This window comes from Bombyx mandarina, chromosome 11 (genome assembly GCF_030267445.1).
Source record: "Bombyx mandarina strain Sakado chromosome 11, ASM3026744v2".
In the NCBI taxonomy this organism is placed as follows: domain Eukaryota; kingdom Metazoa; phylum Arthropoda; class Insecta; order Lepidoptera; family Bombycidae; genus Bombyx; species Bombyx mandarina.
The window spans coordinates 12,893,543-12,921,167 of NC_143218.1; the positions used below are offsets into that span (position 1 = coordinate 12,893,543).

Below are 27,625 nucleotides of genomic sequence, written 5' to 3' on the forward strand. Positions count from 1 at the left end.
GGAATAACATCGTTGTTGCTCATGCACATCAGCAATACCAAGGTCATATTCAAGTCGCTGCCTAATGCTAAGTAGGTACTCTTCTATAACCTCGTTTAAAGAAGGACAACTTAAAACCTTTACCAACTTAAAAAGTTATTAATTGTACAATTTATGACACTTAAAAATTCTAGTACTTATCCTTGATTGATATAACACAGTTATTATTAGCAATGTAAATTGGGTATAACGGTATTCTTAGTTAGCAGTGTAATTTTAATTGTAGTTAACATAAATTTCTATTATCATTGACCCAAATAATTTTGCTAGCTTGTACATAGTTGGAAAAATTTGCTTATTAAATATTTAAAAAAGTAATAATGTATATTAAGCCATTCAAAACAGAAACTTTCGAAATGTTGCAAACTTCGACAAGAGACGGTTTTTGAACTGCCATAAAACCAAAATTCTACATTAATAGCGAACACGTAGTGAATAGTAAACAAATTTTAGTTTGATCCTACGTTAATTTAGACTTCAGGTGAGCGAGTAATGATATTCTGGAACGTATCGATCTGCTGCAAATAGCTAGCCGACGAACAAACCAACACGGTCCCCACTAAACCGCGTCGACCGCGGACTATACAGATACACACCAATCACTGACAGATGACGTTATTTCCCTGAAATAACTAGCTGTGCTTTTAATTTACCTTTAATTAATTTACGGTAAATGTGCTGTATTGTGTTATCAAGAGAAGTTTGATTTGATAAACTGAAAAAACCGTGCTTCATTCGGCATTGGTATCGATTTTGTTTGTTACAATATTTACTAAAAGAAAATTGAGGTAAATGAGTACTGTAACCCTCATATTTTGATATTAAAAAATTTATAATATAATATTGAAGTCAGAATATATAAGAATGTTCCATTAGAATACCTTCTTACCAATTGTCGTGCTTTAAAAATCTGTCACAGAAAGAAATGTCTTGAGTCAAATGAATTGATGATGATTGATGTCAAATGAATAACGAAAGCATATACACTACCTTTTCAACTATATAAGTTTAAGCCCCTATTTTAAATATAATAAAAAACTTCAACGTCATTCGTTACAAAAAAAATGAAAAGCTTCGACAAAGACGAAAAGTTCTTTCCAACATTTGGATTTCCCGCCACAAAAATACTAAAATTCAGTTATTGTCTATGCCACCAATTTTAATCAACATTTTTTACAAGCACTGAAAAACGGAAAAACCTATCTAAAATAACAATTAAGTCTAAAGTTACTCTTGTTTCATAAACGTCCTATTAAGCGGTTTTATTAAGAATGAACTCTTTAAGTTTTCATTGTACAAGATAAAATTGAGTGTTGCATTGCTTGTTTTCAACAGTGCAATAGTTTAATATAAATAAAATATAAATATTATTAGTCAATATTATTTAACAATGGTTTAAGTAGAAATGAATTTCATTAAAATTGGCTTGTAACGAATTGTTTTGAATGAATACTGTTTTTTGTTAAAATTCTACATTTTTAAATTTCATCATTCAATGTTATAACAATAAATTTTAGATTTGCCAATTTTGTTTTGAAATTTTAAAGTGGTGGCTCTTTCCTTTCAAACCGTAAAATCAATTTAAAGGCAACTACCCAAGGCGCAAACTCACCAATACGTAATCAACCGGGGCGCGGTGCGGGGCGGTGCTATTTCTCGTACTCATAACGCATGCGCCATCTTTGTCGTCGTTCAATGTCGGAATCAACGAACCATAGACAATTATTTCTTTAAAGGCTACGAAATATTTCCTCTGTTTGTAGGTTATGTTTGAGTGATCAATTGTCAAAATTTTTATGGTGAATTTATAAATTTGTCTCTCTTTATGTAAATGGACGTCATAAAAGTTAAAATAAATTGCTTTAGCTACATATTATCTTAAATATAAAAAATTGGTCATCAACATTAGTGAATTAACAAACTGTGTGAATTCCAGAAATTTGACATTGAAATGTTGCGATGTGAACTCAGAAGACAAATAATCGGCTCCAAACTAAACTAAACAGATTTAGAAACAAGAATATCTAGTTCTGTGAACATTTTACACTGTTAAACAAATTTCAACTACAGCTCGATTGCAAAATGACAACGAGTCAGCTCGCAGTATTGAAACTTTACAACATAGTGGTAGACGACGTGATATCCGGAGTGAGAAATTCTTTCTTAGATGACGGTGTAGACGAACAAGTGCTACAAGAACTAAAACAACTATGGAAGACAAAGCTTCAAGCCAGTGGAGCCACGGACCCGTTACAACCTGAGCCGATGCTGCCACCTCCTCCAGTGTTACAGAATTTCCAAAAAGTAAATGGTAGTAATGTAGTGCATAAAAGAACTGACATGGGACATACTTCGGGGCAACAAGAACATAGTGCACCAGCATCTAGTGTAGCTGGAACGCATACTCATCATATTCTAGACCCTAATAATAAAGTGCCAGTTCAGCTTACATTACCTGCTCAACCTGGAGTTCCAGGGTCCCAACCTCGTTCATTTACCATTCAAATTCCAGCATCAGCTCTGAACGGCAACAAACTGCATCAGGTCTTAACAGGTCCTATAATAAATGCTACCATTAGCCTTCCGCAACCTCTAGCTGCTACTTTACTGCAACAACATATCAACTCAGCTTTAGCAGGACAAAAAAGTGATTTTGACAGCGGCGGAGGCGGCCGCAGTGGAGCTGCTCCTTTCTCTTTAGATGGTGCTCTGGACTCTTCTGATGAGGATGGCTCAAACGTAGGTGATGGTTCAGAAGACGGTGCAGCAGATGATGATGATGATGACGATTCTCCCGAAGAGCGGGCAGAAGAAGAAGAAGAAGAACAAAATGAAAGTGGTGGTGCTGAAGAAGAACCCCTAAATTCCGGTGATGATGTATCTGATGAGGAGCCAGGGGACATGTTTGATACTGATAATGTAGTTGTTTGCCAATATGATAAAATTACACGCAGTCGCAATAGGTGGAAGTTCTATCTCAAAGATGGAATCATGAATCTAGCTGGAAAGGATTATGTATTCCAAAAGGCTAATGGTGATGCGGAATGGTGATTATAGACAGTGTGTATTTTATAGAAAATTATTTGTTATATCTCGGAATTAGGGCTTAAGGTCTCATAATTATTATTTCGTTATTTCGACATGTAATTTGATGTCTGTATGGCAGATATCTGTGTAACAAGTTTAGGACAAGATTGTTAAACAAATTATGAAAAAAAAAACAATCTTTCGTAGGTAGATTTGAAGTTTTCTAAGACACTAGTATTACCAATAGTAAAAAACTCTACCAAGCTCCTTCAGTCTCACTTCCCATTAGTGTGTTTTTTGTACACTACTGAGACTACTACTTACTACTATACTTACAAAAAAAAACACTAAAAAAAATCTAAATGAAAGATATTTATGTGACTTTGTGCTTCTAATATCGAGATACATATCTTGACTTATTGGGTATTAATAATGTACAATACAAAAGAAGTTTGTGAATAATTTTGTTATCTCTTAAGTTGATGCTCTTTAATTTAAATGCCACCATTAAAATTACAATAAATGTGACACATGACCCATGTTTTTTTTTATAATATTGAAAATGTCCTTAATTTCATTTGTTTTCACAAAAAATATAATGCAATAATAAACAAACAACTTTTAAATTTAATGAAAATGAGTTAAATTTCCTCTTTAAAAATGAAAAAAATATTTATTACAGAGTATATTAGATCAAAGATAATTTAAATATCAAACAAATAGTCCTTATTAGAAACAAACAATTAATTTGGTTTTTTTTTTAATTTCTATATCTCAACAATGGGCAAGGACTGCAAGGGCATGATACTTTAAAATGTAATTATTTCTAATATATTATAGACAATGTTTAGGGGGTTTTATTTTAATAACGAATTAAATTGAACTCTTAATATTAAGACTTAAAAGGAAAAATAACTACACACAAACTCATATGAAAGCTATTTTTACAGAAGGAGAGTCATCATGTTTCTAATGTAAAAAAAATCAGTTAGGCTGCTTTAAAAAAGTATGGTAAATTTCAAAACATAGTGCAGTTGTTCACAATGATCAACCTATTATTTTTATTAGTCACATTAGAATATTGTTTTTTCTTCTTCATGATTTCACTGGCTTAGTAATCTATCCATGTATTTTAAAGCAGATGTTTGAGTTTTTTTTTTTTTTGCTTAGATGGATGGACTAGCTCACAGCCCTTCTGGTGTTAAGTGGTTTCTGGAGCCCATAGACATCAACAACGTAAATGCGCCACACACCTCGAGATACAAGTTCTAAGGTCTCAAGTATAGTTACAACGGCTACCCCACCCTTCGAACCGAAACGCATTGCTGCTTCACGACGGAAATAGGCGAGGTGGTGGTACCTACCCGTGCGGACTCCCAAGAGGTCCTACCACCAGTGATTACGCAAATTATAATTTTGCGGGTTTGATTTTTATTACACGATGTTATTCCTTCAGCGTGGAAGCCAATCGTAAACAATTTGTTGAGTACGTATTTCATTAGAAAAATTGGTACCCGCCTGCGAGATTCGAACACCGGTGCATCGCTACATACGAATGCACCGGACGTCTTATCCTTTAGGCCGCGACGACTTCAAAACTCGACTCATTTCGAATACAAATAAGATTAATTGATGCCGAGACCGTTGGAGCCATGAAAGTTGATGCAGTTGTTTATATTTAGAAAAGGTTACTGTCACATATAATTAATCTGAAAAGAATGCCACAGTACTATTTTTCCGAATGCTATGATGTCTGAAAAATATTTGAAAGGAGTCCTCTGCTGCAGGCAGCGGCTGTGCTGTACCACTGACATTGCTGAGCTTCATAAGCTACAGTAATCACTTGTTACCTAGAGAGCCGTAATAAAATCTGCCTTCGATGTGAATAAATAAGTATACCTAGCCGATGTTCTGCCTTCCAAGTATTGGAAAAAAAAAGTGTTGATATCAACAATTACATTTTATGACGTCATGGCGTCAGACTGAATCAAAACAATTATATGGTTAGTCTTATCAGTAGTTAATTTAAATTCCTGTATACTTCAAAATGTATAACGAGATAATAATTCTCGGTATAGTACAACAATAATTAAGTACTCTGGAATCGAGCTATTCTTTGTAGAATATATTATGTTGTAAGACTGTACTGGTTGATTGCACTATCCTAGATAAAACATTCAATATTCCAGTTTGCTGCGTGGACTAGGTCAACGTGTCCCACCTGTCCTAGTGAAACTGAAACTTTTTACTGGTGGGCTCTAGTAACCACTTACACCAGGTGTGCTGCGAGCTCGTCCATCCATCTAAGCAATAAAAAAAAACGAAAATAACCGGGCCACCAGTAATCCTGCCTTTTTTTAAAAAAAAGGTCGACGGTCGCGACTTGTGTGGTATGTTGTCATGAAATAGCATTCTGACGTTTTATGCGGTTACGGATGTATTAGAGATCTAGAACACCCTTCCGAGCGTAGCTGGCATAGCCCCCTAGGCAACCAGCCATTAGCTAGGGAAAATAATATCTAGAACATCGTGTAATTTTCTTCCTTCACGTACCTACTAAGTTGACCGTGTTCCGACGGCTAACTTAAAGAAGCGAAATTGAAGAGTTTTGAGAGTTTATGTGGGTTCCGGCCGCGTGATCGAGTACCAAACTCGCGTTCTTTTTTCTTTTCCTTACCTATTTGTTAGGGGATCATTCCAGTTACGTCCGGACGTAGGTATAGGTGAGTTCACGGGCTCCGCCGGAAACAAATTGCTTACACTAGTCCTAGAAAGAGCCATCGGATCGGAATCGTGCCCCATTGATAACTACTGGCGAGAAACTCGGTAGGCACTCGCGTAAGTAACGATCAGGAGTATACAAGGTTCGTAAAGTGTTACCATATTAAGAAGGGGCGGTTTACTTCGCTTGTAGTTGACGGAGTAGAGACTGCCTAGGATGTTTTCGCAGCCTGATTCCGGACTGACTATGTAAAGAAGAGGACATGGGTAATCATAGTACCTACCATATTTGGTCGCCCGTTCAATAAATATTTATACATAATATTGATGTTATATTAATTAACAATTACATTGTACTAATAATAATTTAAAATAATAATTTAATAATTTTTGCAATATTTCTTTAACTTAGACCAAAATTATAATTCACCTTTGTTCAATTGTTTACTTTGTAGTATGAAGATGAAATGAAGAAGTTGGTAAAATAGACATTGTTGTATTTTATTAGGTCATGTAGCTATAAACTACATGGCATAGCATTAGGCTGGAAGAGAATGCGTTTAACGATGTACTACCCAATGTACTTTGGTAATAATTTTGCTAAATGAAACATTTGAGGAACAGGGCAAAAATGGGGTTAGTTTGCCCATTTACGCCAACTTTTTTTTAAATATATAATTTATTTTAAAATAGGTCATATAAAGCGAAAATCCGCGCATGGCACACAAACATCTGCCATGTAAAGCTGCGTGAGACGGCTTTGGAAAAATTGTATGTGCAACGCCACGCCGTGCGTAATCGCAATGACCCGCGACCGGAAAACCACCGGTTTTACTGTGCAGGCAACATTAATATATCTTTAAACACTTACTTAATACTTGCACACCTTTGACAAATTTACCAATATTGCATTGTAAAATCGAGTTCTGTTAAATTTGCGCTTGTTTGACGGACAATTTTATTAATTTTGTTATACTGTACCAATACCTACGTAAGTTAGGTATATAATAATATATTACATTATTTACTAATGTTAACTTATGGAGCATGAAATATTTTATAACGTATATACCGATTATAAAGCTTACCTATATTTGGGTAGAATAATTATAAACGTGTATTAATATAGGACACGTGCGAAAGTTACAAAACCTTAAATAAAGTAATATTAAAGCATTGCAACAGTTTGTTTGGTTTTATTGACCTCAAATATTTATCAATTTGAATCAATCGATTCTTTCATTCGATCAACCCATTCACTTTTTTTCGTTTTCTATTCGTTCAAAAACTTGATAGCAACTACAGTTATTAACAACTACCTCATTATGTAACGACATGCTTGTTGATTTTTTGCTATTTATGTAGGTACTATCTACTACAAGTATCAATCGTATCACAAGCACGATAAAAGCTAGCTGGCTGCTTGGTGGTACGTTCATTCCGATAGAGGCACCCGTCACGTGCGGACGTGCTCATCGTCCACTCGATCGCCCGGTCTTTGTTCGCCCGGCTTTTGTTAGCCCGGCCATTGTTCGCGCGGCCTGTGTTCGTGATACATCTGCCGACCAAGTGTGTTTCCTGGAAGCTTTTATTTGTTTTGTTTTAGTTATTTTTGTGTTCGTGGAACATTTGCCGACAAAGTGTTTTCCTGCAAGTATTTATTTGTTTTGTTTCTTTTTGTAATTTCTGTTTTGTTGTGCTTTTTCTTTGTCCTGTAGTAATCGCGCCGCATTGCCACCTGTGTTCAATAGAACCGCTCAGGTCCGAGAAGTTGGGGCCTCGCCGCAAGGCGAGTGTTTTCAAGACCCGGGGCCGCCCCACCTGGGTACTCAGCGATCATGGACGCTGTATTCGCGGAATTCCTCCGACTTCGCCACCCACAGCTCGCCTCAGAGTTTCTGGCCTTCAAGGCCAATCACACTGCGAGCCCTCTCGAGGACTCCGCCGCGCTCGCTGCTCCTGCGTCGCCTGTACCTGCGTGCAGAGCTTCTGCATTGAGCACCGCAGCCTCTGTCGTGCCTGCCGCTCCCGTGTCGCCTATACTGGCGAGAAAAGCTGCTGCGTCGTCCGCCGTGACCATCGTTTCAGCTGAGCGATCATCCGCGGCCTCCGTCGCGCCCTCTAAAGCACCTACACTTGCTCGTAGGTCGCCTGCACCCGCCTCCTCGTGCTCCGACTCTGACTCGGACATGGAGGTCGACCTCGCCCCCGCCTCATCGACGGATGGATTCACCCTGGTACAGAAGGGTAAGAAGCGTGCCGCGGAGTCTCGAGCTCCCGCGGCCGCTAAAATTAGCAAAGCCGTGAACGCGTCGCGCCCCCGCCCTCAGACTCCCGTTGCGCCCCCAGCCCGTGCCACTCCGTCGCCGCGTCCGGTGGCTCAAAATAAAACCCAGACCCCTCCCCCGGTTATCCTTCAGGAGAAGGCAGCTTGGGATCGAGTTTGCCTGGCCCTTAAGGCCAAAAATATAAATTTCACGAATGCCCGTAACCTCGCGAACGGCATTCAAATTAAAGTTCAAACACCCGACGACCATAGGGCCCTCTCTTCTTACCTCCGTAAGGAGCGTATAAGTTTCCATACGTATACGCTCCAGGAGGAACGCGAACTCCGTGCCGTCATACGTGGCATCCCTAAAGAGTTGGATGCCGAACTCGTCAAGGCCGACCTTCTGGAACAAGGCCTACCAGTAAATTCAGTGCACCGCATGCACACCGGCCGCGGTAGGGAACCATATAATATGGTTCTAGTCGCCCTCCAGCCTACCCCCGAGGGTAAGCAAATTTTTAACATACGGACCGTCTGTAGGCTCTCCGGTATCGCCGTCGAAGCCCCCCATAAAAAAGGCACTCCTAGCCAGTGCCATAACTGTCAACTGTACGGGCATTCTTCCCGTAACTGTCACGCGCGCCCCCGATGCGTCAAGTGTTTAGGCGATCACGCTACGGCCCTATGCACTCGCGATCAAAAAACCGCGACGGAACCGCCTAGCTGCGTCCTGTGTCGAACACAGGGTCACCCCGCAAATTACCGCGGATGCCCCCGAGCCCCGAAAATAAATCGCCGCGTCGCCCGCCAAAACCGCCTCCGAGCTTCCCATCCAGACATCAAAGCCTCGGCACCCTCTGTGTCGCAGGCTAAGCCAGCGTTCGTTCCGGCGCCGGTGCCCAGTGGCTCGGCCTGGGCGAGACCGCTGCCGTACACGAACACGGCTACAACTCCCTCCTCCGCGATTCGTCCCGCCCCCGCGACTCGTCCCACCCCCGCGATACGCCCCTCCCCCGCGAATTTCCCTCCGACAGCGTCCGACAATCTTGCTCTAGCGATCGACTTCTTTCAATCGATTAACTTTGAGCGCGTTAACGCTTTAGGTGACGCCATTCGCGCTGCCTCCACTGCACAACACTTCATCGCCGTTGTGCAAGAATACGCTGACGTATACGCGTCGTTAAATACGTACGTCCTCCCCTCGCTCCGCCGGTAATCAATGGCGTACATAAGTAGAATAAAGCCCCTATCCGTAACGATAGGATTTTTTAACGCTTACGGTCTCGCAAATCAACGTGATCAGGTTTGTGATTTTTTGCGTGACCATCAAATTGACATCTTTTTGGTGCAGGAGACCCTGCTTAAGCCCGCGCGCCGCGACCCTAAAATCGCGAACTATAACATGGTTAGGAACGACAGGCTCACTGCTCGTGGTGGTGGTACCGTCATTTACTATAGACGAGCCCTGCACTGCGTCCCACTCGACCCCCCGCGCTTTCTAACATCGAAGCATCAGTATGCCGAATCTCACTGACTGGACACGCGCCGATCGTTATCGCGTCCGTTTATCTTCCACCGGATAAGATCGTTCTAAGCAGCGATATCGAGGCGCTGCTCGGCATGGGAAGCTCTGTCATTCTGGCGGGCGACCTTAATTGTAAACACGTCAGGTGGAACTCGCACACCACAACCCCGAATGGCAGGCGGCTTGACGCGTTAGTCGATGATCTCGCCTTCGATATCGTCGCTCCGCTAACCCCGACTCACTACCCGCTAAATATCGCGCATCGCCCGGATATACTCGACATAGCGTTATTAAAAAACGTAACTCTGCGCTTACACTCGATCGAAGTAGTTTCAGAGTTAGATTCAGACCATCGTCCCGTCGTTATGAAGCTCGGTCGCGCTCCCGATTCCGTTCCCGTCACGAGGACTGTGGTGGATTGGCACACGCTGGGCATCAGCCTGGCTGAATCTGATCCACCATCGCTCCCGTTTAGCCCGGACTCTACCCCGTCTCCTCAGGATACCGCTGAAGCCATAGACATCTTAACGTCACACATCACCTCGACATTAAATAGGTCATCGAAGCAAGTTGTAGCGGAGGACTTCCTTCACCGCTTCAAATTGCCGGACGATATTAGGGAACTCCTTAGAGCTAAGAACGCCTCGATCCGCGCCTACGATAGGTATCCTACCGTGGATAATCGTACTCGAATGCGTGCCCTACAACGCGACGTAAAGTCTCGCATCGCCGAAGTCCGAGATGCCAGATGGTCTGATTTCTTAGAAAGACTCGCGCCCTCCCAAAGGTCTTACTACCGCTTAGCTCGTACTCTCAAATCGGATACGGTAGTAACTATGCCCCCCTCGTAGGCCCCTCAGGCCAACTCGCGGCGTTCGATGATGATGAAAAAGCAGAGCTGCTGGCCGATACACTGCAAACCCAGTGCACGCCCAGCACTCAATCCATGGACCCTGTTCATGTAGAATTAGTAGACAGTGAGGTAGAACGCAGAGCCTCCTTGCCACCCTCGGATGCGTTACCACCCGTCACCCCGATGGAAGTTAAAGACTTGATCAAATACCTACGTCCTCGCAAGGCTCCCGGTTCCGACGGTATATCTAACCGCGTTATTAAACTTCTACCCGTCCAACTCATCGTGATGTTGGCATCTATTTTCAATGCCGCTATGGCGAACTGTATCTTTCCCGCGGTGTGGAAAGAAGCGGACGTTATCGGCATACATAAACCCGGTAAACCGAAAAATCATCCGACGAGCTACCGCCCGATTAGCCTCCTCATGTCTCTAGGCAAACTGTATGAGCGTCTGCTCTACAAACGCCTCAGAGACTTCGTCTCATCCAAGGGCATTCTCATCGATGAACAATTCGGATTCCGTACAAATCACTCATGCGTTCAACAGGTGCACCGCCTCACGGAGCACATTCTTGTGGGGCTTAATCGACCAAAACCGTTATACACGGGAGCTCTCTTCTTCGACGTCGCAAAAGCGTTCGACAAAGTCTGGCACAATGGTTTGATTTTCAAACTATTCAACATGGGCGTGCCGGATAGTCTCGTGCTCATCATACGGGACTTCTTGTCGAACCGCTCTTTTCGATATCGAGTCGAGGGAACCCGCTCCTCCCCACGACCTCTCACAGCTGGAGTCCCGCAAGGCTCTGTCCTCTCACCCCTCCTATTTAGCTTATTCGTCAACGATATTCCCCGGTCGCCGCCGACCCATTTAGCTTTATTCGCCGACGACACGACTGTTTACTATTCTAGTAGAAATAAGTCCCTAATCGCGAAGAAGCTTCAGAGCGCAGCCCTAGCCCTAGGACAGTGGTTCCGAAAATGGCGCATAGACATCAACCCATCGAAAAGTACTGCGGTGCTATTTCAGAGGGGAAGCTCCACACGGATTTCCTCCCAGATTAGGAGGAGGAATCTCACACCCCCGATTACTCTCTTTAGACAACCCATACCCTGGGCTAGGAAGGTCAAGTACCTGGGCGTTACCCTGGATGCATCGATGACATTCCGCCCGCATATAAAATCAGTCCGTGACCGTGCCGCGTTTATTCTCGGTAGACTCTACCCCATGATCTGTAAGCGGAGTAAAATGTCCCTTCGGAACAAGGTGACACTTTACAAAACTTGCATAAGGCCCGTCATGACTTACGCGAGTGTGGTGTTCGCTCACGCGGCCCGCACACACATAGACACCCTTCAATCCCTACAATCCCGCTTTTGTAGGTTAGCTGTCGGGGCTCCGTGGTTCGTGAGGAACGTTGACCTACACGACGACCTGGGCCTCGAATCAATTCGGAAATACATGAAGTCAGCGTCGGAACGATACTTCGATAAGGCTATGCGTCATGATAATCGCCTTATCGTTGCCGCCGCTGACTACTCCCCGAATCCTGATCATGCAGGAGCCAGTCACCGTCGACGCCCTAGACACGTCCTTACGGATCCATCAGATCCAATAACCGTTGCATTAGATGCCTTCAGCTCTAATACTAGGGGCAGGCTTAGGGACCCCGGTAACCGTACTCGTCGAACTCGACAAAGAGGTCGACGTGCAACCTAACCCATGCATCAGCCCGCTGAGTTTCTCGCCGGATCTTCTCAGCGGGTCGCGATTCCGATCCGGTAGTAGATTCATTCGCGAAACAATTGCTCTTGAGTTGTTAGGTCTCCTTCGGAGGCGCTCGGGCGGTTGTTAGCAAATCCCGCCCCTCTTGGCTGAGCCTTTGCTCGCCCACCTGTCCTGGTGAAACTGGAAAGGCCTTCGGGCCACCAGTAAATTTTCAATCATAAAAAAAAAAAAAAAAAAAAAAAAGGTGGTACGTTATGGTACATATTTGTACTCTATCGACACCGATGCATATTTTTTTTTATTGCTTAGATGGGTGGACGAGCTCACAGCCCACCTGGTGTTAAGTGGTTACTGGAGCCCATGGACATCTACAACGTAAATGCTCCACCCACCTTGAAATATAAGTTCTAAGATCTCAGTATAGTTACAACAGCTGCCCCACCCTTCAAACCGAAACGCATTACTGCTTCACGGTAGAAATAGGCAGGGCGGTGGTACCTACCCGCGCGGACTCACAAGAGGTCCTACCACCAGTAATAACTAGGAAGTGAATTATCTATACGAACCAATAAACCATGTATAATATGTATACTTATTTCCTTAAAATGAGCCTGTAGCCAGAAAGTCCCTAAACATGAAAGGATGATTCACTGTAGGTTTTTATTTTAATTATAAAACCTATAAATATTCCTTAAGTTAATGAAATATCTCGAAGATAAGTCAACTAAGGATTTACTCTGTACTGTAATATTTACATAGACCGTAATATTAATAAGAATACGTGGAAATAAATTCATTAAGGGGTACAATTATTTCAGAATTTTTTTGACAACAACGGCTGCCCCGCCCTCCCCGCATGACAATCGCAGCAAATAAGCAGGGTGGTGGTGTAACCACGTGGGCTAACCAATATTTGTGAAAGTTTACAAATTTTCACAAGTTTCATTTTTATTCACGATGTTCGCGTTAGGCAATGCTTCGTCGTATTGGCTGCGCATTTATTTAAACAAAATGATAATTGTTTGCATTTTGATTCCCAGTATAGTAACATCACTCGATGCGATTACAAATGACATTCTATTCGTTGGGCCACGGACAAAGATGCTTTATTTCAGTGGCCACTAATGATTGTCGATGTTTAATTATTTTGTTTTACGTTTGTTTTTTTTTTAAATAAAAATGGACAACATGCACACACTTCTCTCACTAAACATTTCATAATTGAAGTTCATAAATAATAGTCTATAGAGACGAAACTGGTGGTAGGGCGTCTTGTGAGGCCACACTTCTGGGTACCCCACCTATTTTTAGCACGAAGCAGAAATGCGTTCCGATTTGTAGGGTAGGGCAGCCATTATTAACTAGTCAGGTCATAAGTATTGTCACACAGTAAAAACTTTTCTTTTAGAATGCTGGCCACAAAAAAGTTTATTGAATTCGAATTTCGAATTGTTCATGAAAATAAAAATGTATACTTTTAGAATTTTACTCATTTTTAAATATGGAGTGGACGCATAAAGAAGACCGTGTTTCAGTTATTGCGTTGCATCGTTGCGGTTACGCGCCAATTCAAATTTTTAACATACTGAAAAATTTGAATATAACCAAAAGATTCGTTTATCGTACCATCAAACGATACAATGAAAACTCTAGTGTAGATGACAGGTCAAGAAGTGGTCGCCCTCGGTCTGTTAGGACTCCAGCAGTGATAAAAGCTTCACAGCTTTCGCAGCAGCGCGAATTCAAAGAAATCCCAAACGTAAGCAGAAACTGTTGGCCCTTCAGATGGGGTTAAGCAGAACCACGGTGAAAAGGGTGTTAATTGAAGACTTAGGGCTTCGGGCATATCGAAGAAAAACAGGACATCGTTTGAATGCTCGTCTAATGGACCTGAGACTGAAGAGATGCCGCGCTTTGTTGAAGCGGTACGCGGGAAAAAAATATCGGGAAATTCTTTTTTCGGATGAAAAATTTTTTACCGTAGAAGAGAGGTACAACAAACAAAATGATAAGGTGTACGCACACAGTAGTGAAGAAGCGAGCAACCGTATTCCGCGTGTCCAACGAGGTCATTTTCCATCCTCGCTCATGGTATGGTTGGGAGTTTCTTATTGGGGCTTAACAGAGGTACATTTTTGTGAGAAAGGTGTAAAAACGAATGCAGTTGTGTATCAAAATACAGTCCTGACGAACCTTGTGGAACCTGTTTCTCATACCATGTTCAATAACAGGCACTGGGTATTCCAACAAGATTCGGCGCCAGCTCATAGAGCGAAGAGCACACAAGACTGGCTGGCGGCGCGTGAAATCGACTTCATCCGGCACGAAGACTGGCCCTCCTCCAGTCCAGATTTGAATCCGTTAGATTACAAGATATGGCAACACTTGGAGGAAAAGGCGTGCTCAAAGTCTCATCCCAATTTGGATTCACTCAAGACAGCCTTGATTAAGGCAGCCGCCGATATTGACATGGACCTCGTTCGTGCTGCGATAGACGACTGGCCGCGCAGATTGAAGGCCTGTATTCAAAATCACGGAGGTCATTTTGAATAAACTTTAGTGTCATAAGAATCTATGTTTTGTTATGTTCATTTTGGTATATGAATGGTTACATAATGAATAAACTTGTTTCAATTATTTTATATTAAACATGTGACAGAATTTATGACCTGACTAGGTATATACTACTAACAGCTAAGAGTCATCTCTTAAGGTGTGTGGCGGCATTTAGGTTTTTGATGTCTCTGGACTCTGGTTATCACTCTTGGAGCAAGCTCGTTCATTCGTTTTAAATGGGTGAGATGAGTGAGCTCACGACCTATTTAATGTTAAGCCGCTACCGGAGTCAATACATTACAACGTGCATGCTGCTACTTACCTACCTAGAAATATAAGATTGAAACCTTAATTCCATTGAAAAACGCCGAACTATCTAATCGAAGAAGAGCGTTTGATTAAAATGGAAGAATAAAAGCAGGATAATAAAAGATAAATACATTATCACATGTACGATTCGTGCACATATCGAACATGAACTATGAGACAAAGTGTCAAATCTTATACCTTTAAACGAGCAGTTCTTGTATATATATATATATATATATATATATATATATATAAATAACCTGAATCTCGGAAACGACTCCAACGACTTTCATAAAATTTAGTATAAAGGGGATTTCGGGGGCGATAAATCGATCTAACTGCGATTTATTTTCAGAAAATGTTCTTTTATTCGTCTTTTCAATAATCAACTCTTCCCGACATCTATTGGCGAAAAATAATACTATTTTTCTTAATTGAGGGCAACTAACCGCTTTAAAGACACAACAAGATGGCGTTATCAAAAAAAAAACCGGTCAAAGCTCGGTCATCATCTAGTTTTCATTAATTATGATATTGTTTGTAATATATTCGAACGAGAGTAAATAAATGTTCAATTAGCTTTGGGTAGCAGGTTTTAAGGACGCGTATGCCGCAATTAGCTTTGTGAACGGCCCACAGGCTCCGAGAATGGCATAAAACCAATGCACATTAATATGGCTCCTACGATATCACTGTATAAGTTGCTACTTATTTTATTTTGTATTTACTTGTATATTTTTAGTATTTATTTGTATTTAATCGTATGTAAGTCTATCTTATAGTGTATTTATTTTTCACATGTGTATATAAGTATATATTTTTATGTAAGTTTATTAAGATATAGCACCGTCCATGCTAGTTTGCTTATTGCTCTCACTGCAAGGTTGCCTGGAAGAGATCGTTTTCAGCTATAAGGCCGACAATTTATGTCACCGTCTATTATCTGTTTTATATGCTTACTCTTTACATGTAGTGTCAAATAAAGAGTCATTATTATTATTATTGTTATAAAACCAACTGCTCTACAAGCTCGTCTGCCTATGAAACTAATAAAACCTATAAGAATACTTTATAAATAAATGAAAATTTGCTAATAACTTAACAGGTATTAGTCAGATCTAGATAAAATAATACGCACCATGATCATTTATCAACAAGTCAGTATACACTTTCTCAGCAATTTTTTTTCTGAAATTTTGAGATTTTTCGCACAATATATACCGATAGATACAAAAATACACCGATTGCCGGTGCCAACATCAAAAGCTTTCGCACAGAAAATACTATTAGTGTGTAAAAAGAGGAGATAAAGTACTTAGGTTAGTTTGTTAGGCTCGGCGTAAGCCCACTCCAATCATCCAGCGTAATCCGGCGCAGCGTGCCGCGCTAGATAGCCCCTGTAATCGACTTACTCGCGCGATTTAATATCGCACTCAATGTCCCAGCAAAATATTTACGTAATTTACCACCAGCCAGCTTTGTTCGTTGCGGACAAGTTAAAATCAACAGCTGCAATATCTGAGGCAGCAAACGAGAAAATATTTTGAATATGAAAGGAGTATTTACTCTACGAAGGGGCCTAGCTTTGTTCACATTTGGCAGTTCAGATTCGAGGCTCTGAAAAGTACAGTGTACATTTTCTGTGAGGTTTGATGTCTGGATTTTTATGTTTCTTTAACCAGTAAATATTACTAATTTATTTTTTCTGTATAGCGTTAAAAAATAAAATTAAAAAGGAAGAGAAAGAGTGAAAAAGATTACGACTCACCTGATTTTAAGTGGTTACCGGTTTACCGGAAGTCTCAATAGTATTGTATAGCGGCTGTTCCAATCTAAGAACCCTCCAAAAAGGAATGCCTTACTACTTAGTGGCAGAGATAGAAAGGATTATGGTACTTACTCGTGCGAAATTACGATACGTCTTACTACTAGTAAATTCCCGTTGGTGATCACAATACTGACAATACAAATATTATTCAGAGATTAGTGTCACCCCTTACCACCTAAATCCCTTAGTTATTTTTTACGACACCCATGGAAAGAGCTGAGGATGTTCTAATTTAGGCCGTCATCACATACCTATGTAATGACAGAAATTTTTTTGCAAGTTTAAGCAAGTTTACCACCTTTGAAATGAATAATGATACTATGAATAATAGTTAACATAAATTTGAAGACAAAGTTAATTCTGAAAGAATCCAATTAAACTTTCTCGACTACTACTGTAAACCTACATAGAGCAGTCCAATTTATTTGTTTGGTACGGCAACAGCAAATAACTAGTGGATGGCCTTTGAAGATATCGAGTATCGATTTAACTAGCGATGCAATCTCCGCTCAGGTACCGTCGCATCGACTCGGTTCCGATAATATACCAAATTTAAATTGGAATATACCGACAGAGTAACCTACAAATAGTAAAATCAGTTCAATCAGCGCACGTTTAAACGATTTTCTTTTGGATACGTTACGGATTTTTGTACCTAAATTCCGTTCCCGTCGCGCTCCAACATTTTAAATACGTAATCACTTGCGGATTACATGACTCGGGAATAGAATTCATATTTGCCTCAAGCATGAAGAATGGCTGTACATTATAAGCCTTCAGTTAAATTCATTCTACTCTTCTCTGTTTGAGCTTAAAATTTTAATATTTTAAATGTATTATTGTACAGGGCTTTTGAATGATCCAACTTTTTAATATTTTAATTATTAGAACAAATTATAATAGATACCTATAAATTTTATGTAAAATATTTAAGAATAACTTTACAAACACATTAGCAGAGCGGATCGCTGAGCTCATTAAGATAATAATTCCCTCAAGTTTTTCATTTTCCTTCAAACACGTCTTTAGCATAATGGATTCTCAGAATACCGTTTCCTATAAGAAATTCATGAAAGGAATTTATAAGGAATCTCCATATCTATCTTCAATATGTACCAAACCTATTCTGAATTTGTTTTTTCGCTTACGAAGTGTGATTAAGCTTATAAATTTTGTGTAATAATAAAATAAATGGTAATTTTTTAGCAAAAATCGATTGAAGGAGCAGTTAAAATTACATTTCGCTATAAAATCATTGCACTATTACTAATTTATTGTGATGAATTGTTAATAACATATAAACCAAATATCGAACTACCCAATATCATCCAAACTTTACGATTACGTAAATCACATGGCTAATATCTACATGTAATCAAGGCTAACAATAATAGTAAAGAATGTGATTATCTCTGAAAATAGTTTTGCTACGTTCCGTCCCGTCTAGTGTAATCTGAAAGAAGAACCTTAACTGACTAAGCAAAGTAGAAACCTGTTGAACGCCTACTCACGAATATAGCCTCATTCTCTCCCGATTGCTTCGCTAGATCAGTCGGGAGCTTGTTACGCTGTCGCTCCATTACTACTTCTTTTCTAAAACAGTATTACTCATTTCAGGTACACGCAGATAATTAACAGACTGACATCCTTAAAGTAGATTCAAAATCAGTGAATAAAATGTCGTGCTTTATTGGTGAAGTTCTCATCCCTGACTGAATCAAGTCGCTTGTGCAGTGTTCCCAGTGGGGTGATGATGTGATATTGTAGTGACGAAGCAAGAACAGACCGCAACATGTTACCAACCAACGTGATGTCTTTTATGAAGAAGGTAAGTCAATTTGTTTTCATGTCGAACAAAAATATTCGTTTTATTTTTCTAAACAAAGAAACATCTTTAATGGTTCATTGTTACTAAAACTACAATATTATCTTTCTCCCTGTCTTCCTAGCTATTTATCCCACATGGTGTTGGGGTCAGCTTCTTTACTCTACCCTCCACTTCTCTCTGTCTTTGGTATCCTCGTCAGTAACATTACGGAATGCAATATACAAAAACAATATTTACAAATTACAATATTAAATGATCTTATAGATCACATAGATAACGTGTGTCCATAAATATTTGAGTCGTTTGTGATCTTTAGTATTCTTACAGTTCAAAAGACAATGATTAATAATGATCGAACATGCAATATTACTGATAAAAAAATTCTTAGGTTGCATATTGAATTTAGCTTTACAGTACTAATAGAGCTGATGTTTTATCTCAGAATTCGAAAATAAGGTGTATTTACAATAGACTGTCTAGACTCAAATTCTGTTTTTCACTAAAATCGGATTTATATATATTTTTGGGTCGACAATCGTCGTCAACATAAATATATAAGAAAGTCAACACTTCTAGAAGAATTTAACTAGCACTATCTACTAGTCGACAACTAAATTAAAGCTTCCCATTCGACCCACATTTGAAACAGCGATCCAATATTTTTAGCAATGTGTCCCTGCCATTAGGCCGCAAACATTCCTTTGCTTAACGTTTCACATGGTCAGCAATTATAAACATTCACTAAATCAATTGAAAACGTGAGCAAATAATCTCAGAAGAATTTTTAGGAACATATTTCATAAATAAAGTGACATCTGTGTGAAATGTGAATAGCTATTTTGATTTTATTGCATACCGTACTGTGTTTTAATTAAAATTCCCCGTAGCAGTCCGCTCTCTTGTTAAATTTTAAGCACTGAGTATAACACGGAATTAAATAATTTGAAGAATTTCGTAACACAACAGGGCACAAATTAAATATGAAATACTATGCACTGTTTGATTTTTATCTCATTTCACTACTTTATTTTAACATTCTAGTATTGCATCTTCTTAAATAATAATTGAACCCGTTCTTTTTTCTTTAAATCAAATTACCTACAAGAACCAATGTCATTTTTAAAAAAAATCTGGGCTACAAACATACCCAGCCAATCGTCCAAAATTGTTTCTCAATTCTCTTTTAATATTGAAATGTTTCTATAGATTCCTAAACCGAATATTCCTTAATTTTCAAAGTTTGTGAATCCATTTATGTAGGTATTTGTGTTTGCTGGAATGTCACCTCACTAACGTGCACGATCAGTTAACGCTCCGTTAAGCGGAAACGTCTTTCTTCCTCATCAAAGCAAAATACTGTGCTTTCGTGTTCGCCCATAATAAGCCTACCAAACAAACATTATAGTAAGGTATAGTTCTTTACGAACTCATAATTCCTCCGTGAATGTAGATAAAACATGGCGGCTGATAAGAAATACATATTAGTATTTAGATATATGTTTGTAAGTTAGTATCAGTTGTAGTAATAGTTTTTATTAGATAGAAGCTATTTTTGTGGGTTTATTGTAGTGAAAATGGCATCAAGCTCACAGACCATCTGGTCTTTAATCGTTTACGGGAGACCATAGGCACCAGAAGATGAATGCCGCTACCAACACTAAGACATTGAAGATTGAGGTCTCAATTTCTTTCGTACAACGGATTTCCAAATCTTAAAAACGAAATGCGTGATGACTTTATGACAGATATAAATAGGATGGTGGTACACGTGTTCGATACCGCGACATATTATGACACGCTACCGATATTTTAGATAGGTTTTAGGGGGTTCAAATTAATGGAGCTACATAGAAACATAGTAGATGAAGATTCAGTAAAAATTAAAATAAACGAAGAAAAATAATCTGATAATTGAGTAATTAAAAATTGCAGTTTTAGATGGACTTAATTATTAAATACGTTTCGTGTAAAAATATTTAAAACTGAGACAATCTGTATTCATAATCAACGTATCAGTGTGGATTGCACATAGAAATTTTTAAATGCTGTTAATCCTATTCTATGTGCAACTGTACTTGGATCTAAATACAAAAAGAAACTCAGTCGAGTCGCAAATCTGTTGAAAAGACTCGTCAGAGCTCCGCTCTAGTTTGACGACTCTATTAGTGCACGGCGGACTGCATAAAGGCTCAGCTTATCAAAGCGTGCATATTAAAGCAACTCTTTCAACTTTATATGTATTCCTATTTTAGATTTTAATTTCCACAAAACAGAAACGACTGGACTTTACGATGGAGCAGTCTGAATGTATATTAATGTTCCATTAAATTTTGTATTTTTAATACTCTTCATATTAGATGTATTAAAAAATTTAAAATAAATGAAATTAATTTTGTTTACTTGTTTTTTGTTCGTGTGAAATCACAGATCGTTTTTCTGATCTGACAGGATACAAATGTGACATAAAGTCACTTCAAGGCGTGGTCGAGTCTCATTAGCAAATTAAGAATTCAGTCTAAAATATGAAGGTCTTCATACAATTGGATTTATAATTTTTAATGAAATTATTGTAAGCAAGCTTGAAAATAAACATAAATCATAATTTTTGCAGGTTTAATTTGAATAACACGATGCTATTATTAACTCATTCAAGTTATCCTTAAACACGCATTATGTACACCTGCCTTCTGAATTTGAGCCCTGGAATACTTGTAACGCTTGACACGAGCATATCAGATGTTTTAAAAAAAGTTTATGGTTAACACAGGTTTGGTGAATGCGTGAATAATAATAAAAATTGTCACTGTCCCAGGATCAAAACATTGGCGTAGTTGTATGACTCAAAACGAGTGGATATGTATATTACCTATTTGGAAAATAAAGCTAGAAGGAACATGGATCAATAAAAAATGAAATTAATTTCGAAAAAAAAACTTTGAGCACTCTGTAAAAGGAAATGGTATCTTCCTAAGACAAGAACTAGGTTAGAACTATTATTACGTACTACTTCCATAAAAATATCTTCAGCATAATATAAAAATTCTCGTCGTTCATTGCTAGACTTAGTACGACGGTAGTCCCTACCGGACGAAAACCCCGAAACTTTAATAAATGGTAGTTCTACTTTCCTTATAATATAAATGCTGAATTTTATAATATCACTTGGGTAGATACTAAAAGAGGTTTCCTGAGTAGTCAGACAGTTTCGTTAATACTAAACGTCAAAGTTCTAGATGCGAAAACGAGATACACATAGAAAGGCAAAGACGAGTAAGACCGTTTTTTTGGATAATTCCAATATACACATAATCGTACTGACAAAAAAAATAATTTACAAAAATGAAATTATATAATTTACATTTAAATAGAAGAATAATATAAAAATTAACGCTTTAAACACCTTTGCTACCTGCAATCTTCTAAAGACACGATTATCCAAACTTCATAGTCGCCGATCGTTCCAATCTCTGTTGCGGACATGCGCAGAATAACTTTCAGTTTTTATAAAAAGAGGTAGTTCTGACGATCACGATCTTTTTTTTTCTAAATAGACATCACAATGTAATTGCCGCAAACAGCCCCGTAATATGTGGACGTGGAATTGTATAACGGCACCATACTTATAATTGGCATCTAAATGTGTGTGCTTCTGCTACAAGTATTTTGTGCATGTTGGAGATCACAGTACACTCATATAATATTTGGATAACGCTGCTGTCCATAGGCCAATATTACACAGCCTATTTAATATCAATACCATTTATTGTAGAACTATTTGAGTTTTTTCATTTAAAATTATTTTATAGTAATACTATCTGGCCCGGCAAACGTTGTTTTGCCATATAAATTATTTCCAGTAAAGATAACTAACCTAGATACCGACTGCAAATTGTAAATCTAAACCATTCTCGAATGCACCTGAAGAAATTTCATTAAAATCGGTCCAGCCGTTTAGGAGGATCTCACTGACAAACACATGCACAGAAGAAATATATTCTTCAACAGAGTTCTATTTTAAGCTGATCTCCACTGTCAATGTTTTCTACACGTTACGGTTAAATAAAGCCAAAGCACTACTCAGTCAAATTATTTTACTGTTTATTTGTTCATATAATTCCGCAATTGCATAAATTAAATGTAGCTTTTCCAACTGTACAAAATCAGTTAATTATTTAAAAGTAATTTAATAATTACCCTTTAAACAAACTGACATCATTAAAGTTTGATAGTTTCATTTTACATTATAATTTGTGTGTTCGTGTTTAAATAACAAATTGGATGTTTACGATCATGTTAATGGATTCTGAAATTCGTTCAATAAATTCGCTGCCACAACTTGAACTTTTAGTTTAATTTACTTTATTCATAGCTACGGGCATTTTAATAATTCATTTTGGTGTAGCGAAGTACAAACACAACCTATGTCTTAGAAGTTATTTTGGCAAATGGCCGCAGAACTGGTGTAGGTACCGATAAAATCAAGACTTCATTCTTATGGTTGAAATTGAATATAACCCAGCATCAAGAGTACTCTGAGTCTAACTAACCTTATATAAAAGAGATCTACGAAATTCCCATACTCTTATCAATATTGATTAATTATAAAATGTGATTTTTAAAACATACATCTTTCGAGTTTAGTTTTTATATATATAATTATGCACAAGAATCAAATCATATATATAGCCTATAGCTGTTATAACAAATAATAACAATCACTCTAAATTAAGAACCTCCATATTTCATTTAAAATCGGAGACCTGATAAATGTGTTCTACATTCAAAATGAATAATATTCAGCCTACAAAGGATATATGTATCATAGATCACAACGATTATTATTAATGTCTTTGGAAATATGTGCCTAATACCACAACACATTAATTACAAACTCTGTTCGCTACAGCAATCATTTGCAGTGAAAGTTAAAGTTTGACATGACACACACGGCAGCTCATCATTTAGTGGCCCGTGAACGATAATGGAACTTTGATGTTCCAGTATATTCTATTCAAATGAGATCTATTTCAAACACGTCACAGTGATTCTATCTAGTAAATGCCTTATTTCAAAGTACTCGTTTAGAATTAATTAACGTCTGTTGTAGACAAGTTTTAACGGTATTAGAGAACGTTGCGTGGGTGGGGCAGCATCTACGTGTGTAGCGGTGCCATCTTTTTATTGGATTTAAATACAATCTTAAATCTCAGAGTCATCAGGCAGATGGCCAGTCATGTTTCGAGGCTTATGTTCTCTAGTAACCACACATCTTCAGCTCACCAATTTTTTATTTCTTTAGGAGAGTACAAACGATCAAATGGCTTACCTGTTATTAAACAATTATCACAGGTCATAAAAATCACACTGTGTGTAGACGCGAGATAAGCAAACTACGAAATATTTGAAATTTGGTCGTTGCAAATGAAGGACACAGACTGCGGGAAGAAACGATAAGAAGCGGCAGTTCTGCGTTAAAGGAAGGATGCACAATACCTTTATGTAGTCCTTACTGCAGACTCGTACCACTCCGCGATGAGGAACACCAACGATTTCACTTATTTACGTATTTAACATAACAAAGACACGAAGCGCGCGCGCGGTTGTTCAGCCATATTTTTTCGTCTCGATGTCACCACACGATCTCGCTCGCACGCGTCCGTAGGTAAAGTGCCGGAGAGGGATGGGACAGGATTTGCAAAACCAAATTAAAAATGTTGCTATTTTTCGAAACCTAAAACTAACTAAGTTTTAAACCAGCGCAACCACTGTGAGTCCTGCTACTTACCTTGAGACATGAACTCGAATTCCCAATTATATTGCACGATACTCGTTGTACAATATTATATGTACAATGTGTGTCATGCCTCTCAAATGGAACCGCAATAACAGCTTGGCGGCAAAAATAGGCAGAAATCTAACTGTGCACGCTTACAATACGTCCTACCAACCAGTAAAACTTCTACCCGACTTGTGCTATAAAAAGCACTGTATATAACAACCTGTGATCTTGTAGTTTAGATCACCGAAGTGAAGTAAACAAGTCTTAACTTTAGATGGCAAGCCGGGATAAATTGTTACATATTATTTTGTTAGAACACTGCAAACATTGTAGCTTAAGTTACGAATGCTCGTAGCATATTATGGTAGCGTGATGTAGTGATACATCTCTCTCGTAATTCGTGTAGTATCAAATAGGACAAACGACGTCCTTAGCTAGCTTAAATCACCATTTGGCGTAGTTAACTTTCAGCGGAATGTGTTGTTTATATTTTTTATGTAGGTATGTGCTCGTACATTCAACACGACATGATTTTCAAATCATTTTATGGCAATAAGTAAACATGCGACCCTAATTTTTTTTTAAATACATGGAAATAAAGAAATGCAAAAAAATAGAAAGAAATAGAAATAAAATAAAATAGAAAAATATATGCTTCTGTAATTGTAAAAAAGCTTAAAATTAAAAAATATTTGAAATTAATAAGTTTCAATAAAAGTTGATCTAAACAAGGTAATTTATTTGTTTTACATTTGATTTCAAATAAATTTACTTTAAATTAATCGCCGACTCGTTGCAATTGAGCCCATATAATAAATCCTAAGCCTGGGATTTCAAATCTGAAAATTCCACACATTAACCAGAGATTTTAACTCTTACATTGTTTAACGAAGACGAAAGTACCCTTCACTTCGGGCGTAATAAAGGCTAAGTACGGATATAAATCTCACACGTCGACTCAGTGCAAGGGCCGCTTGAGTAGGTTTCCGTTCCATTTTCCACTGTGCCCGCACTAATTTTGTCGTATAACACACATTGTCAGAGCCCAGTACAAATACAAAATGTAGGTTAGATTAACGATCCAATCTCCAGCTTGTTTCATCTTTGAATTCAGAAAATTACAACTCATGAAATAATGTACATTAAGTATATTAATTGTGTGAATTTCAAATGAATGACTCCCCGTCGCACGGGGCCTTGGACCCTGTGAAGCGCTTGATTTTAATTGCTTTATATTGAGTAAATAAGGAAAAATATTTAACTCATAATAAAATGTAGGAAGAAACGGAATCCTCAAGAATCATAAGCACATGATACTAAATTTTAGCTTTCAGTAATGGGACAATCGATCTTAAATTAGTCACAAATGTCTGTTCATATTTAATCGAAATGTAATATACACAGCACGCAGTCAGAGTATTTTAGTCTCTCTAGCTAGTAATCAGAAGATGCGTAATTGCCTCGCTACCCTCTTCGAGTTACTACTGTCTCTCCACCTGTAGATTTATCCCCACATATATTCCTATTTGAAAGCTATACAACAGACGGTGCTGGACTCACTCAATACAAGCAGCATCATTCAAGTCGTGATGTCTTGGCGTACTCGTGATTCTCATTGCGAACTATCGCAATAACAGAATGAGAATGTACGAAGATTCTCCTTTACGACTTTATTAAAAATGTGCTATCGACCACATAAACAATTTGGGATGATTCACTTTAGTGCAAAATGCTGTTTGGGAGAAACTGAGAAAACGTACACTCCTTTGTAAAATATTTATAAAATTTAGTAATAAGAAAAATGAAATTTAATATAGCAATAGTTTAAGTAGCTACTGTTTAAAAAAATACAATAAAAGAGCAATTGAGTGGTTTGCTCATGACGTGTAATTACATTCTTTTGTACGGTCTTCACCCGCGGGTCGGCCCTCCCACATACAGCCTCCATCGAGGGCTTGTTCGGATGAAACGCACGTGAAAGAAGCCGCCCATTATTGCGACCGCCTCTATTGTGCCATAAACGTTCGAACAAAATAATAAATAAAGAATAAATAGACCGTCGGTTAAGAGATCCGAACCTCTCACCGTTTAATTAAAATGCTCACTTTTTTAGCACTCGAGCGAACGATATTACCGTACCGCTCACACATGTCACTAATAATTACAAATCATTATTAATAATGTTAATATCAACCAGGCATCAACTCATTTCAACTTCGCGTATTTATGTACAATACAACTAGGCTGCATTTTCTGAAATTGCACTAATGTACGGGGATGACTATTCTTGAACAAAAGTGGTGAAGGCTTATATACTCTTCGCAGTTGCACTACACACGACTACTTTTATCAGTTTAAAATGTATTTACTGGCGTTAGTGAAGTTTCGTCCTCAAAAATCTTAATTGTGAATTTGTAGTTTCGATATACAATGTATAATTTGAATTAAGTTTTACAGAACACAAAGTGTTCGTTTTGGACTATTTGTGGACTGCACTACGTAGGACATGTAAGCTGTGTAAAACTTTTATTGGTACGAAACATTCACTTAACAATACTGTTGTTGTGAATACGTTCATTAATCTGCAATTGACTAATTGAGTAAAATATATTCTGTATACAAAGTACGTTTGGCTTTTTTTTCGGTTTAGTTTGAGTTTTAATAACGTGATTGTTATATTTCCAAATATAATCTAAACAAATGGGCAAACACAAAATTACCTGCAATTATTCTAGAGTAATGCGCTTCTTAAGTTGGCTTCAAAAAGTAAAGTAAAATTAAAGTAAGTGATTGCAAATTATCATTTATGAACTAAAAAACATTGGCGACCAAAATTAGCTTTAGATTATAAGTGAAATAGCCAATAAAAGACTCTCAAAAAGCACTTCAAACGAAAGACAATATCTGTCAGCTACAGTAATTAGTGCTATAAGGTAAATAGTAGATTTAGGCAACAAGTGGACCAAACATGGGAACGCTTCATCATTCGGTCCTTTTTATCTTAAAAATTACCGTCGTCGGAACCCATTTGTAGCAATGAACTGTACTGACATACTCTTGGACAAATTCAAAGTATGTTATTGCTTATTACAGGAGTTTTTTATTGGACTTACTTTTACTGTTATATATCATTTGTTGCACCGTTTGTTGCTTATATATA

At 38.3% G+C, this 27,625-nt stretch overlaps 2 protein-coding genes across 7 annotated transcripts in view; both read left to right on the forward strand.

Annotated features, from left to right (window-relative positions):
• Fife (regulating synaptic membrane exocytosis protein fife) overlaps positions 1-27,625 on the forward strand; it is a 135,560-nt gene that overhangs the window by 73,385 nt on the left and 34,550 nt on the right. For all 6 annotated transcript variants that reach the window (XM_089730995.1, XM_089730990.1, XM_089730992.1 and 3 more), the window contains one exon: positions 18,476-18,686. In XM_089730995.1, coding sequence (XP_089587121.1) covers positions 18,651-18,686 — 36 coding nt within the window. In that variant the 5' untranslated portion in view covers positions 18,476-18,650. The remainder of the gene's footprint in view (positions 1-18,475; positions 18,687-27,625) is intronic.
• On the forward strand, positions 1,732-3,601 carry TfIIA-L (transcription factor IIA L). The gene has a single exon (XM_028183221.2). The coding sequence runs from the start codon at positions 2,122-2,124 to the stop codon at positions 3,088-3,090; it is 969 nt and encodes a 322-aa protein (XP_028039022.2). The 5' UTR covers positions 1,732-2,121; the 3' UTR covers positions 3,091-3,601.